This window comes from Argopecten irradians, chromosome 2 (assembly GCF_041381155.1).
Source record: "Argopecten irradians isolate NY chromosome 2, Ai_NY, whole genome shotgun sequence".
In the NCBI taxonomy this organism is placed as follows: Eukaryota; Metazoa; Mollusca; class Bivalvia; order Pectinida; family Pectinidae; genus Argopecten; species Argopecten irradians.
Window position 1 is genome coordinate 20,626,849 of NC_091135.1, and position 13,914 is coordinate 20,640,762.

Here is a 13,914-nt window from a genome sequence, read left to right on the forward strand (position 1 = left end):
AAGGGCCACCCCTAATGCCTCATAACCGAAGTACAGCACATTCCATTGCCTATATAGCCGCCAGCAAATATAGTTCGTAAAAGTTCTCACAAGGAACGAGTATTTTCAGAAATATTTATTAAAATTTTCATTGGAAAATATTAAATTTTACAATATACATGTACAAAAATGTTTATTATTATGTAAGTACCATATATTATTAAAGACGCAAATCACTTACGAGAACACATGAAAAAGTAGTTCTGAAAAGTGGATGAAATGACGTCATTCTATATTCAGCGACCAATCAAAGTTAAGTATTGTGGAAATCCGTGTGTATGAATACATTGTAATGCGGTCTTGTTGTTCATGATCGTGACGCTGCTGGTGTATTTTGACGTGGCGACTACGTATTCTGCAAATTTATCCACTCCGATTGCTGCAAAGTTGGTGACGAAAAGTACGTAACTGGTAAGTACTCGATTGACGAAACACAACAATCAAGCGTGGTGTCAATCATGATACCATCTCAGTGGATATCAAGTGTCAAATTCAGCAAAAATAATAAGCTTGAAAATGTTTTACCAAAAGAATTTTTTACTTGTCGATGGCTAAGCACGAACTTGTTTAGCCCTGACTTTTGACGGGAAGTGTTCTGCTAACCTCCGGAGTTTCCATGAATGGGACATTATAAATAGGTACGCTTCGTTACGTTGTCTTTACGTCAAAGACATCATCGGGTGCTTTCCATATTTGGGATTTCCTAACAAACTAGGCCTATATACGAATTTGACCAGAATAAAACTGCAAATATGAAAACAAATTCATATTGCACGCTTAGCATAGATGTTTTTGTTTTGATTTATATACATTTCAACTAAAAATTTATGATTTTTATGGTATACAATTCAAATTAATTGAGGCCCTCTGTACTAAGATAATTTAGGCCTAATCTTTCTTGCTGTATGCACATAGGCCTAGATCATCACAAAATACACAGCATACTGCAGTAGTCCCTAGCCACACATTTTTCTTTGATGATTTTGCCAGAATTAAAATTATTTTTATTTTATGCAAATTAGGCTTGATAGTGACACAGAAGAGCATGGGTTATTAGAGTATAATTATAAACAAACAATTTTAAAGTTTGTCTTGAAATTGTAATGTGTTTTCTTCTTATGTTATGATTTGCACAGTATGACTTGAGCTATTTTCTCTAAAATTATTCATCAGATATGAAATATCATTCTCTTTTTATTATTTGAATTCTGAAAAATTATTTAATTCTTCTCTATGTTTACACAGTTGCAGATATGAAGTTGACTTTTGGATATTTTTTTTGAGACAAAGAGTACTAATTTTTCTATTTCAAAGAAACATCACGCAGACTCAGTAGATATCATTATAAAGTAAGATATATCACTGTTTGGAATTTCAATAGGTCTAATTTATTTAAAAGAAAACATTTATGGGGAAAGTAGTCAAATTGTGGAATATAGCGAGATTTACAGCATAAACCAGATTATTTTATATAAATTTTGTACTGGTTGACGACCCAATCTTGTCAAATTTTATCACCATCACACGTAAGTCTGTAATGTCATGTTTTTCGCTGCTAGTCATTTAGACTAGTAAACACCAACATTTTACTTATCTGTCTCTTCAATCACTAGTTCAAATTAAATATATACTGTTTATACAGACGTTTTTCTTCAGTACTAAAGTCATCATCATTTCAGAATTCGGACTCTAATAATCGCATATGGAATGCACTCCAAATGTGTTGAAAAATGTAATTGATCACCACTTTTATAGTATTTTATACCAATTTTAATCGGGTGGAGCCAATAGTCCAATCAGACTATTTCATTACAGTTGGCACTAATCATGCTGTAAAATTGCTAGCCGTGTGCATCAGACTAGTGCTTAAAGTCACAGACTGGCATGTGTACTTGTATGGTCACTCAGAAATGTTCAGACATTTTTTTGTGGAAATCAGCATGATAAAGTCTTCTATCAAAATATGACCTTTAATTTATTGACCTGAATTTTTGTGGTAAATGTATATATACACAGATATAGATCTATGCAATGTTGAGAATTGGTACTTGGTTAGAATTAGTTGCTATCTAATAACATTTTTGAATGTCTTTAGGAAAAAGTAAACATAATTTTTTTTCTGTCACCAATGGATAACTATAACATTTGCTTTATGAATTAAATGCATCCAATTAAACAATTTGTGGCAGTGAAGATTTTAGGATATTAGTTATTTTATATATTCATCAAATATATTAATACTTTTCTTTTGAACTATTGATACACATGATATAGAAATATAATTTTGTTTTCTTTCTTCTTTTAAAAAAAATCTTTTGTAGCAGTTTAGATGTTTTTGCAGCCTTCTTCGAAGAGGATGTCAGAGAATGTGAATTCTGATGACATTGATGGGAACCCTGCTGCCATGTCTGTGGTACATATGCCATCCTTGAACCAACCAGTTCAAGTACAGTCTGTTATCCACTCAAATCAACCCTCTGTCATACAGACTGCAGGACCAAATATACAGACAATTCAGGTTGTGAGAGTAAGTGATCAAGCCTATAATTAAATTTTACACTATAGAGGTAATTCCAGGGAGTTTAAATACTACTGTATTTATTAAATTAACCTTTTTGATAGTTATCTGGCATGCTAATTCAGTTATTTGTTTATTCAAAATGTTCATATTGTGAAGTAAAAAAACTAAACATTGTCAGCTCAGAAACTTATCTTAATTGTCATTATTTGGACAGGTGGCAGCTGTAGATGATGATATGAATGAAGACTCTGAAGGGAAAAAGCGTAGAGAAATTCTATCAAGACGACCCTCTTACAGGTAAGAACTTCAGAAGTACCATGGTTGAGCAATTACAAAATTTGTATTATTCATTTTGTTTTCCATGGGTTTTATCTAGTCAAATTATATACCATATTCGACCCAATAGATACACACATCCCTTACCTTTTTTGAGATCTCAACTTCACATATACCTCAAATTAAATTTCAGGCTAAAGATACGAAAACAGTAGATTTCTTTGACAATTTATTTGGCAAATTGATCTATAGTTTACTTTGTGCAGTAATTTTATGGGAGATTTGTCCAATAATTAAGAACCTCTTTATTTATTTAAAAAAGTAAACATCTCGGGCAATTTGGTCAAATACTGTAATAATACTAATTTTGAAGATATGGTTGGAAAGTTGGGACTATATGGCCATCTCTCTTGATGCACTGTGATTTAAACATATAAAAAAAAATTGATGGATGATATATTAGCATACTATCATTTAGACTCCACATTTTGCAATTATTTAGTTTCTTTGTTCCATATTTACATTCCTATTTATTTTGAGGATGAATGAATATTCTACAATTTTCAACATTATTTATTTGTAATCTTCTGCAGATATATTCTGATATCAAATTACAAATGCGTATTAAAACAATTTGACACTTCATAATAAAAAATGTTTAGGAAAGTAAGGTGAAACAAAAACATTTTTGTCTTGATAGAAAAATATTGAATGAGTTGTCATCATCTCCGGTACCGAAAATTGAAGAGGAGTCAAATAGTAGCCAAAGTCAAGATGGAGAGAGCCAGGAGGCAGCTACTAATCTGTCCACACATAACAATGTCCAGTTCCAGCAAGGTGACTGTTAGTATTTCGCTTTTATATCTTTTGCTTTCAGTTCAAATATCTCCTTTGCTATATACTGAGAATTGGTCTAATTAAAATCATTTAATTTTGTTTAAAGAAAAGAGTGGATAGTTTTATGATTATCATTTTGTTATATATATGCAAATTTGTAATTTTTCTTTGATTATAATTTAAGCTATTTTCTTCAACTGTTTCCTGGCATACCCGTTGAGACTTTCTCTTAAAAGGTCCACTACCTTTATAAAACTAAAAAAAAATCTTAAGAAAATTTATGTTGATGGCCTAAGATGAGGTTACATTAATACAACATAAAAAATGTGAAATTCCTTGTGTAATCTGTGTTAACAGTGAAGATTCATTCTGTTGTTATGCTATCTGACACGCTGTGATTAGGACAGCGGTGGGAAACATAATACAACTCATGTTATAATAATTGACATGTAGTTAATCAATGATTTTTCTCCTTATATAACTGGGGTTGGTAAAAGACCCCATTCCCCATGCCAAACCCTCTATATTTTTCCCAATTACAATGAAAAATTCCTAAATCAAATTGCTGAGAAAAAAAGCTGTCCTGATAAAAGATTGTTTTGTTGACGCAATACAGGTCCATGTAAAAACAGCATGTAACATCAAATGAAACAGTTTTACAATATTTAATTACCTATAACACCATGTTCAGAAATGGGTAACTTATCCCAAAAAGCCCTGAAAAATCACTGTTAATTATTACTTATTTAGTTGTTCAGAAGGTTATGATTAGTATACTATTTATGGTAAGCTAATAACTTTTGCGACTGTACAAAATTACAGATCTCATTTTTCACTTAAATATTAAAAATCAAAAGTCATATCGGAAAGGTAGTGGGCCTTTAAGACTATAAATTTCTTCTTAAAGCGAATAGTCGGGCAAGTGACTGTAAAATTGGTAAAAATGGTACTAATATATCCGGTATAATTTCTTATGAATTAGAAAAATAAAACTTTCCGTCAAAATCGCTGTACATGCGAAGAAAATAATAATATCTATGGGAATCCTAAAAGTCCTCCCGGACGGCTAAGAGTGCAGTTCAATCTTAACGCATGCGCAACACCCACCACTCTCCGTAGTAAACAAAACATGGCTACCGTAGTTTTGAACCAAAATGTTTCCGCCAAAACAACCAACTGACTCACCTAAAATGCGAAAGGAAAGGCAATGGAGCAGCGACAATCCCAACAACTGACTCGGTAAACATTACGACGCATGGAGAGTGTTAATACAACTTGTTATAGTGAAGAGAACACGCGGCTCCGGACCGCTACTGTACGTACCTAGGCCTACTACGTACCCGGTACTCCCTGCTCAGCTGATTGTGAGTGAGTCTTCGTATTTTGATCATTATGTAAATAGTCCCTAGCAGTATTTTTTCATAAATGAGTGGTCACATATGGTCACATGTTTCATACCTGTTCCCCAATCGCGTAAAACGTAACCTTGGGGTAAATAGCGGTTCTTTAGTGGGGCCTCTTTAGGGGTAATGAATGCCCTGTATGCTACCGGCCAATTCATACAGTTCTGATGTATATATTTATAGATTTTTAATTTGTAAATTTTTGTTCTGTACATGTTCTGGTAGTGTTATACACATACATTGTATATAGGATTTACATTGTAGGTTAATTGGTAAAATTGTATTGTATATGTTCTGATATACACATATACATATGTACATGTAGGTTTTAGCTTGTTCTTTAGATATATTTGGAGGACACATACAATATTATTTCTGGTCATAATAATAAATAGTGTTTGTATATTTATTACAACTGTACCTGGTTCATGTGTATATGACAAACTTTACAGAGTTGAAATGTACTGCAGCCATGTATCATTTATAATTATTCTGAATTTTTGTTGGAACTATAGATAATGAATTTTGTATCTTTTTTGAAACAATATTCTATTCTATCAAATGCATCAGTGACACATTCACAACTTATAAAATGTTTTCTCTAAAATAAAAAAAACCCTGTAGAATGAACCTACATTTATTCATTTATATATATTTGAAATTGATCATTTCAATTTTTGTCATATTCAACAGATATAAAAAATTGCTGGTTCTTTTTTTCAGGCACCATGCATGCATAGTGACATGAATACAGAAAGTTCATCCCTTGGACCTGTATACAAGTGTATGTATACATATACATACAATTAGCATCATATGAAGACTGAAGAATGTTGATTTGAGTGCTCTTGAAAGTAAACTTTTCCAATATGGACCTAGAAGATCATGAACAGAACATTTAAACAGTATTAATTTATTAAATGTTCCTTTCAACTGTAATCATTAAATAAAATTATGATGCAATACTTTTTCATTGTTTAACTTTGTAGAAATATCTGTTTATATTAGTCCTCTAGATCTAGCTGCAATATTTTAGCTCAAAAGACTTTTTGACAGAAAATGGTGTCTTTAGAGCTACAATTGGTGCCTATTACTGCTAATGGAGCAAAGTAATGATAATGCAAACCATTATATAAAACGTGTTTGCATTTTATCGTACTTGTTTGATATCGCTTACCTACTAGGCAATAAAACTGAATCACATAAACTATCAAATTCTCAGCGAGGCATTAATTTTTTACATAATACATATGAAGGTCTTTCTGAAGGGAATTTATACGACAAGTTCACAAATTGTGAATTTGACGTCTTGTGAATGGTACGGTAGATATTAAGAATGGTAGTTATGTTTGTTTTGGACAAAAATAATATATAAATGCATGTTTACGCATAAAATAATTGGAAACCTACAAAAAAGTATAGAAAACTGTGCCCGAGTGATTTTCGGTGGCAGTGCTCCACTACGACACATAGGGACCAATTCGTACCCGGCCGAAAGGTATAGTGGGCCGTGTACGTATATTCGTTCTACTCTAGATCCAGTGATTATAATTCTTGCATCCATATGCCTGCCCATTTGTTTGTCAGGGCTTGTGAGATAGCTTTTCAATTACTATTAAAATATAAGGATTTTTTTTACATATAGCAATATAGATAACATTGTCTTAGGATTTCTAAATTCTACTTTACAAGAGAGTAGACTCAACATATAAATAAAACCATAAAACTAGCAAGTTATCTGAAATGTTAAAAATCTTTTTGTCTGAACCAAATTTCACATTTATTGTCTATGTGTAACTTGTACATAGACCATTTATGTATTAATACTGTAGTAACAGTGATTACAAACACATAGACTAAAATGTAGTATGTAGTACTATGTACATCTGTCTTTGATTTGAGTTCTAAACAAAAAAGTGGTACCTATTGGGAAGTTGTGACTTGGGCGGAGGGTGAAATACAGAAGAAATAGCTACACATGGAAAAAAGAAAGATATACAGTACCATATGGATTCAAAGTTGCTCCAAAATCAATGAGACTAAATAACCAAAAAAAAAAGCCATGTAAACCCCAAATATGCAATGACCAGATCAATGATAAAGCACCCTTCCACTTCCAGTTATCTGTAGCTATTTCTTCTATATTTCAACCCCCCACTCAAGTTACAACTTCCCAACCTCATGATTCTTCTGTCTTTTAGCCCCCCCCCCACCCCCCAACACACACATACCTGATTGATTGTCATGTTATTTCAGGTTCCTATTCAGGTATTATTCCTAAAAACCAAAAAGGGTATACACACTGTGTACTCTCAAAGGAGGGAAACCACTTCATTCAAAAATGGAATTTACAATTTCATCTTAATTTTGAAATTTTCAATTTAATTATTAATTACTGGACTATTAAAACAGTATAGAACCCCTCGGCTACAGACAAAGTACTGTGGTACACATTTCTCTTAATTAATTACTTTTCTTCAACTCAATCATCTTTTTCTCCAGAGCACAAAAAAGAACAGGAAACAACAGAAAAGGAAAGTAACATACATGTAGGCCTATATGTTTTCTGGAAATATATATGATGTGTTAATTCTCACAGCATAGGCCTACATGAATTTGAAGAATTAAATATTATCAATGTTCGAGAGAATTTCCTAGTTGTAATTCTATAGCAGCTACATGGAATGTACGTTTACATATATACATTGTACGATACATATACATCATAAAAGTTTCTTTCCTTCCAGCTGGACATTCATGTCATCTCTCTCCAGAACTCAAATATTGTTTACAAAAAAAAAAAAAAAACCAACCAGAGACATAGATAATTTAATTAAATCTCTGCAAAAAACTACACGAATAATTGAACACATATATTGTACTTGTAAAATATCTATGTATGAGCTAATTTATTTTCACATCTTTGACAGCTACATGCACGGACGTTCTATGGAACGTTTTCGTGTGGTTTTAAATGGGAAATTATGTTACGATTATTTGTATTTAACCTTCATGATTCGGTTGATGTAAAATACGACGAATGCTATGCTGCAATAATTGCCCCTTGCCGGGGCCCCATCTCTGCATCGGCCGAATATTTGTGTCGATTTCCATGTACAAGATGCTTTTATCGAAAAATGCTTACAAAGCATTGTCATTAATGTAAGAATACTTCATTTGCATCAAATGTATCATCTCAAAACAACAATTTGCATACCGCATTAGTGGTTTATCACACGAAACGAAACCGACACGACTGAGAAACACATGTCCATGTTGACATTTCCACGCAGCCTCGTTTTCAAAGAGTTTGGAGAATTTATATTTAGAACTGTGCTAAATTTACACGGGGCTTCCCCAAAATTTCAATGGTCAAAACTGGACACCGTAAGCAGAACTTGACCATCATTATGGTATAAAATGACTTTTGGAAGGCCAAAGAACGCATTTAGACTGGTTTCCTTTGCCCGACTATTCACTTTAAAATGTAATAAAAACCGGTTATTTCATTTCTCATAAATTATGATTGTTATTTGTTTCAGTAGTCCCCTCTGGAGCTATTCAAATAACATCTGATGGCACATCAGTAGCACAGGGTCTTCAGACATTGACCATGACCAATGCCAGTCCTACAACATCTGCTGCAACAGGTGCAACCATTGTGCAGTATGCACAGGGGCCAGATGGACAGTTTTACATACCAGGTACTTGACTGAACTAACCTATTGAAATTGCATCATTTGATCTTAGAATACAAATAACTAGAAGCTCAAATTTTTAATTTTGTATATTTTCTCTTATTCCCATAATGCTTTTCTAAATATATATGCAGTTACATCATATCACATATATTTATAATTATGTCCATAGAATGATGTTAAACACACATGAATACTTATATTAATATTCTTCAAATCTGATGCTCATTGTTTCTTCCTATTTAGATTGGATGTTCATTAATTTATTTTACAGGTACAGTACAAGCGTACCAAATAGCAACATCTGGTTCAATACCCCAGGGTGTTGTGATGGCTACAGCTGGCAGTCCAATGTCTAGTCCTACCAATATGGGAGAGGAGGCATCACGCAAACGAGAACTCAGACTTTTGAAAAATAGGTATACTGCATTCAGATTTTCAAAATGTTCTTTATCTTGGTTTTATCGGTGGAATTGGCCCCAGTAAATGCAGACAGAAAAAAGGTCCATGATCAATCTTTATGAACTTCTCTATTGTGGTTGATCACTACATGTAATATCTGTTATGAAAAGTTTTGTTCAGAGTGTAAAAAAACCTATTCTTAGATTTAGAAACAAATTATATGTTTACAGGGAAGCAGCTCGAGAATGTCGTCGGAAAAAGAAAGATTATGTTAAGTGCTTGGAAAACAGAGTTGCTGTTCTTGAAAATCAAAACAAGACATTGATAGAGGAGTTAAAAGCTTTAAAAGAACTGTACTGTCAGAAGGAAGGATAAAGGCTGCCTGTGATAATCCTTGTTATAATTATTAAGTGGTTTAGCCTGCACAGGGACCACGGAGGCTTTCTTAGAGCTACGCAAGAAGGTTGAAATCCCAATGACCTTTCACTGGTGAGTGCTAGCCATATGGCACCCTTGCTGGACACGGGTATGCCATGGTCCTGTGCACGACGTTGATCGTCTGATGCACAGCGTCCTGACAACTAAACCCACATAGGGTTTCTTACACAAGATCTCCGATGGAAATTATCACTTTTTTCAAACTCTACTTGTTGAGTGACTGTCTGAAATTCCTTGAGAATATAAACTGAGAGAAATTTCAGGGCAAAAGCGTTATGATTCACAAATATATTGATATTTTCAGTTCTAAAACCTTTACTGCAGAATTTAATAAGTTCACTATCTAATATCTGATTGAATTTTTTTACAAGTTTCAAAAATATTTTAAAATCTGAAAAGTCATTCAATGTAATAAAATTAATTTCCTAAATTTCTAAGAATGCTGTTATTATAAATATATGGCTTGCTGAGAGTTTTTCAAGGGCAATGTCAAGATTTGATTTATTTACCTTAATACAGTATATATTGTGCATCAAAGATCTGAAATTATGTATTTTTAATTTTCTTGTTATTTTCTGTACTTTCGGAAAATAGGTAAAAATATATTGTGCTGTATTTTGAGTCTGTAAGGAAGGAAAATTTGTTTCCTTGATAGATACTTCTGTACTTTAATTGAAATTAGGGTGCCTTATATACATAGCTACATGTCAAACAATTATCATGCATAAAGAATTACGGATCATGTACGTAGTAGTTATGGTTATGAGTTGTTAATGAGTGTTTATGGTAAAGTTTACTTGTTGTATCCTTTGCTCTTCTGTTAAGTTTTGCAAATTTATTGTAGTCACTGTCTTTTTCTCTTGACATTGAGTGGTATAACATTAGATAATCTTGTTTAGTCCTAAATATATAGCATTATGATTTTGTTATGTCTCTTGTGTTTTAATATTTCATGATTGGTTTTTAATTTTGCATATTTTTCAGTATGCACAATGCCATAGGTTAGTTTATGGAGACGAAAATAATTGGTATATTGTAAACTTTCAATGGGAAAAAAATCTTCGGTAATATTTGTATAATTAACTATCATAAATTATAAATGATGAAGGCAGTTTTGGTGCATCTATTCAGCTTGCCTCTAAAAATAAGATGCTAGTCAATTACAATCTTTTTAGGTCATTGCCAGGCTTTGTCTGTCTGATAGATTTTAATATAGAAAAAAAATGAATCTCAAACTAGATCAAACTCAATCTTAAGTGTTCTACACAGGGTAATGGTAACAAATAATTATGAAGTTAGAATAAAGATCACTTACAGTTGAACTGTGTTAGCTCAAAATACAAACTTTAAGACACAAATCTCATACATTGTGGCCCAAAAAATCCTCTTTTCAATCAATGTTCTGAAGATAATATGGGGAAAAAACTAGCGATATGAAACAATGTATAAGTTATTTGGCATAAAAAATACAATATGACAGAAATTATCTTAACTATTGCTAATATAGCGATAGGTTATTCATTAGAAATGAAATCAATGTTGTATTGGTTCTAAGTATATATGGTATTGGTCCTTTGCACAATAATAACATTGTCACCCAGATCTACACTGTCCTGCAGATGCCAGTTTATAAGGAATAACTATGTCTGATTCATGTAGCAGAAAATCGTTGCTTTACAAGATTTTCACTTCATTAAATTTGAGGACTACATTTTTGTCATAAGGAAAGTTTACAGTTAAATGCTAGGTAATATAAATAACATGACATGAAGGACTCCAGATTGAAGATTCAAGTCTATCATTTGTCATATTAAATGACATTGTTTTTAATCACATTTGCAGATGCTCAATTTATATCATTTTTGTGAAGTACTTACGAACATTAAAACAGCACAAATTCATATATTTGTGAAAATACTGTTCATTTTGAGATGATGCTATTTATTGTGAAATTTGAGTGATATTAACTTCATGGAAAGATAGTTTTTTTCAGCATGGACATCTTGATGTTTTAACTTAATTTTTACATAGCTGTTAATGATCTGTTACAGCATTGTCATCACCATAATAAAATGTATAAATTATTGTCCTACTGTCTTATTGTTGTTACTTAAATTATGTATAATAATTGATGTTCCCATTTCACATCTAGAGATAAATTTCATCTCTAAAGCATTCTTCATGTCCAAACATTTTGATATTTACACTCCCTTGTGAAGTCTGATAGTATTATATAGTTTCTATTTGATAGATGGTATAGAACATTCTATGCTATAATATAAGACTCTTTCATATGTGGATATGAAGGATAGTGATATTCTACCTGAGGGTCACAAAATGTAGTAAAACCCGAGGCTTGCCGAGGGTTTTACAACATTTTGTGATCCCGAGGGTAGAATATCCCTATCCTTCATATCCACTTAAGAAAGAGTATTTTTCTTTCATACCTCGACGTTTTATTGTAATTTTACAACTATAATATCCCGCCATTTTGAAATAAATTCAAAGAAATCCATGACTGGAAGTAAATTTTCCATACATATTTTCAACACAAATTCTGTGTTTCCATCTTTTATAGGAAAACCAGTCATATTTGTGGTAAAAAGTTAAAATTTACAGAGGAAATACAGATTTTGTTGACGCTGTGACGTCATGAGGCTTTATTGCATGGGTAGCTATGCAATACAGCCTCGAGCGACATGACTGTATTGCCCTAGACCAGCCAGTTTTACACGTTTAGGTATGAAAGAAAATCAGATATACCTACATCTATAAAGCGATGACCACTAGTCCACTATAGACGAGACAGAATAAGTAATTCTTATTTGAATTGTCATTTGCCAGGATAAAACTAGTCACTGGGACTGAGGACATGCACATACAATGTAGACGATTTGATGACCTATAGTCAGCATGCTCCATCGTTCACGTCAAGTTTTCATTCAAACAGCTTCTTTATAGCCGAAAGGCCTAGGGTACTAATGCAGGGATGAAGAGCTACAAATGAATGACCTTAACCTTCATACAATGAGACCGAGGTTTAAAGGCTAAAACCTTTAAACAATTTTTGTCAATATCTAAGGGCCCTAGAAACTTGATATTGAGCCTATAGCATGCTGGCAAGAAGGGCTACAAGGCTCAAATGAAGGAAATATTTGTACAGCTGGGGATAGACAATTGCTAGCAGATCTTGAGGTCTGGTACAGTTTCCAAGAGAGATAATTGTGATAAATCAAAGATCAGAAATTGTCATATGGTCTTTGTCGTCAAAATAGGTTTCCTCGGTTAAGTTGACCTTATCATCGGAAGAAAGGATGGATAACAAAGGTCTACTAGAGGAAGCGGGTCAAATAAGCATGATATATTGAAATAACTGTCTTAAAATCTGAAAGGCGACAGTCTGCTACTGTTCCATTGGAGGTCGAATGCACTAACATCAGAAACATGTATATATGTTTTTGCCAATATCGCTAAAATTTTACCAACAGCGTTAGTGGTTTTTTTTTTCATGACGTCAAACGGGCGGCCCCGGTATTCAAATCGCTTTTCGTCCGTAGTCCGTCTTACCACAGGTGTCTGCTTCTGGTTTGACAAAAATATAATAAACTACCCCTACTATAGTAGGTTAGGACATTGTATTTTTTCCAAAACCAGATGCAGACGCCTGTGGTCTAACTGTGCGCCTATTAAAGTTCTTGTTACAGCAATTTCTTAGAATGGACTGAAGGGATCTTTCTCAAATTTCATATGTAGGTTTATCTATGACCCTATACTCTCTGGTTGTGCATATTGCATTTTGGAGTCAATCGGTGAACAAGATGGCCGCCGGGCAGTCAACTTGGATTTTGATAGTTAAAGTTTGTAACCGCTATTTCTTAGAAAGCACTGAAGGGATCCTTCTCAAATTTCGCATGTAGGTTCCCCTAGGTCCCTAGTTGTCTATAACACATTTTGGTACCGATCTGTGAACAAGATGGCCGACAGAGCGCAACTGTTTAACTAATCAAATATATCTGAAAACAGCATTATTCTTTATTCTCCAATATTGATATTGGATTCGCAAGTCATGCAACTTTTACGTACCCGTATTAATATAAAGGGAAAGAAATTAAGCTGCCTGTTGGATAATTTACGTTTTATAATTTTAACCTCAGTCAGGACCTTAGAATCACGGAATTTTGGAGAGGTCTCTGTGAAATCTCTGGGAATCGACATCTTAATTTTAATTGCATCATTATGACGTCACTATCAGTCTCCTTCATTATGACGTCGTATGATTGTCAGCGTAAGTTATAGCCTT

The 13,914-nt window shown here is 33.1% G+C and overlaps 1 protein-coding gene across 8 annotated transcripts; it reads left to right on the forward strand.

The window, feature by feature from the left end:
* Nucleotides 1-298: 298 nt before the first annotated feature.
* Nucleotides 299-11,703, forward strand: LOC138314781 (cAMP-responsive element modulator-like). Of its 8 annotated transcripts, none has more exons than XM_069255313.1 (7): nucleotides 299-450; nucleotides 2,361-2,566; nucleotides 2,775-2,857; nucleotides 3,537-3,679; nucleotides 8,619-8,780; nucleotides 9,049-9,193; nucleotides 9,407-11,703. In XM_069255313.1, exons 2-7 carry the CDS (start codon nucleotides 2,369-2,371, stop codon nucleotides 9,549-9,551), a joined length of 876 nt encoding a protein of 291 aa, XP_069111414.1. In that variant the 5' UTR covers nucleotides 299-450; nucleotides 2,361-2,368; the 3' UTR covers nucleotides 9,552-11,703. The 8 variants fall into 8 exon arrangements, with proteins under 8 accessions (XP_069111414.1, XP_069111417.1, XP_069111418.1 ...); XM_069255316.1 differs by having other exon boundaries at nucleotides 8,622-8,780; XM_069255317.1 differs by having other exon boundaries at nucleotides 3,537-3,673.
* The last annotated feature ends 2,211 nt before the right edge of the window (nucleotides 11,704-13,914 follow it).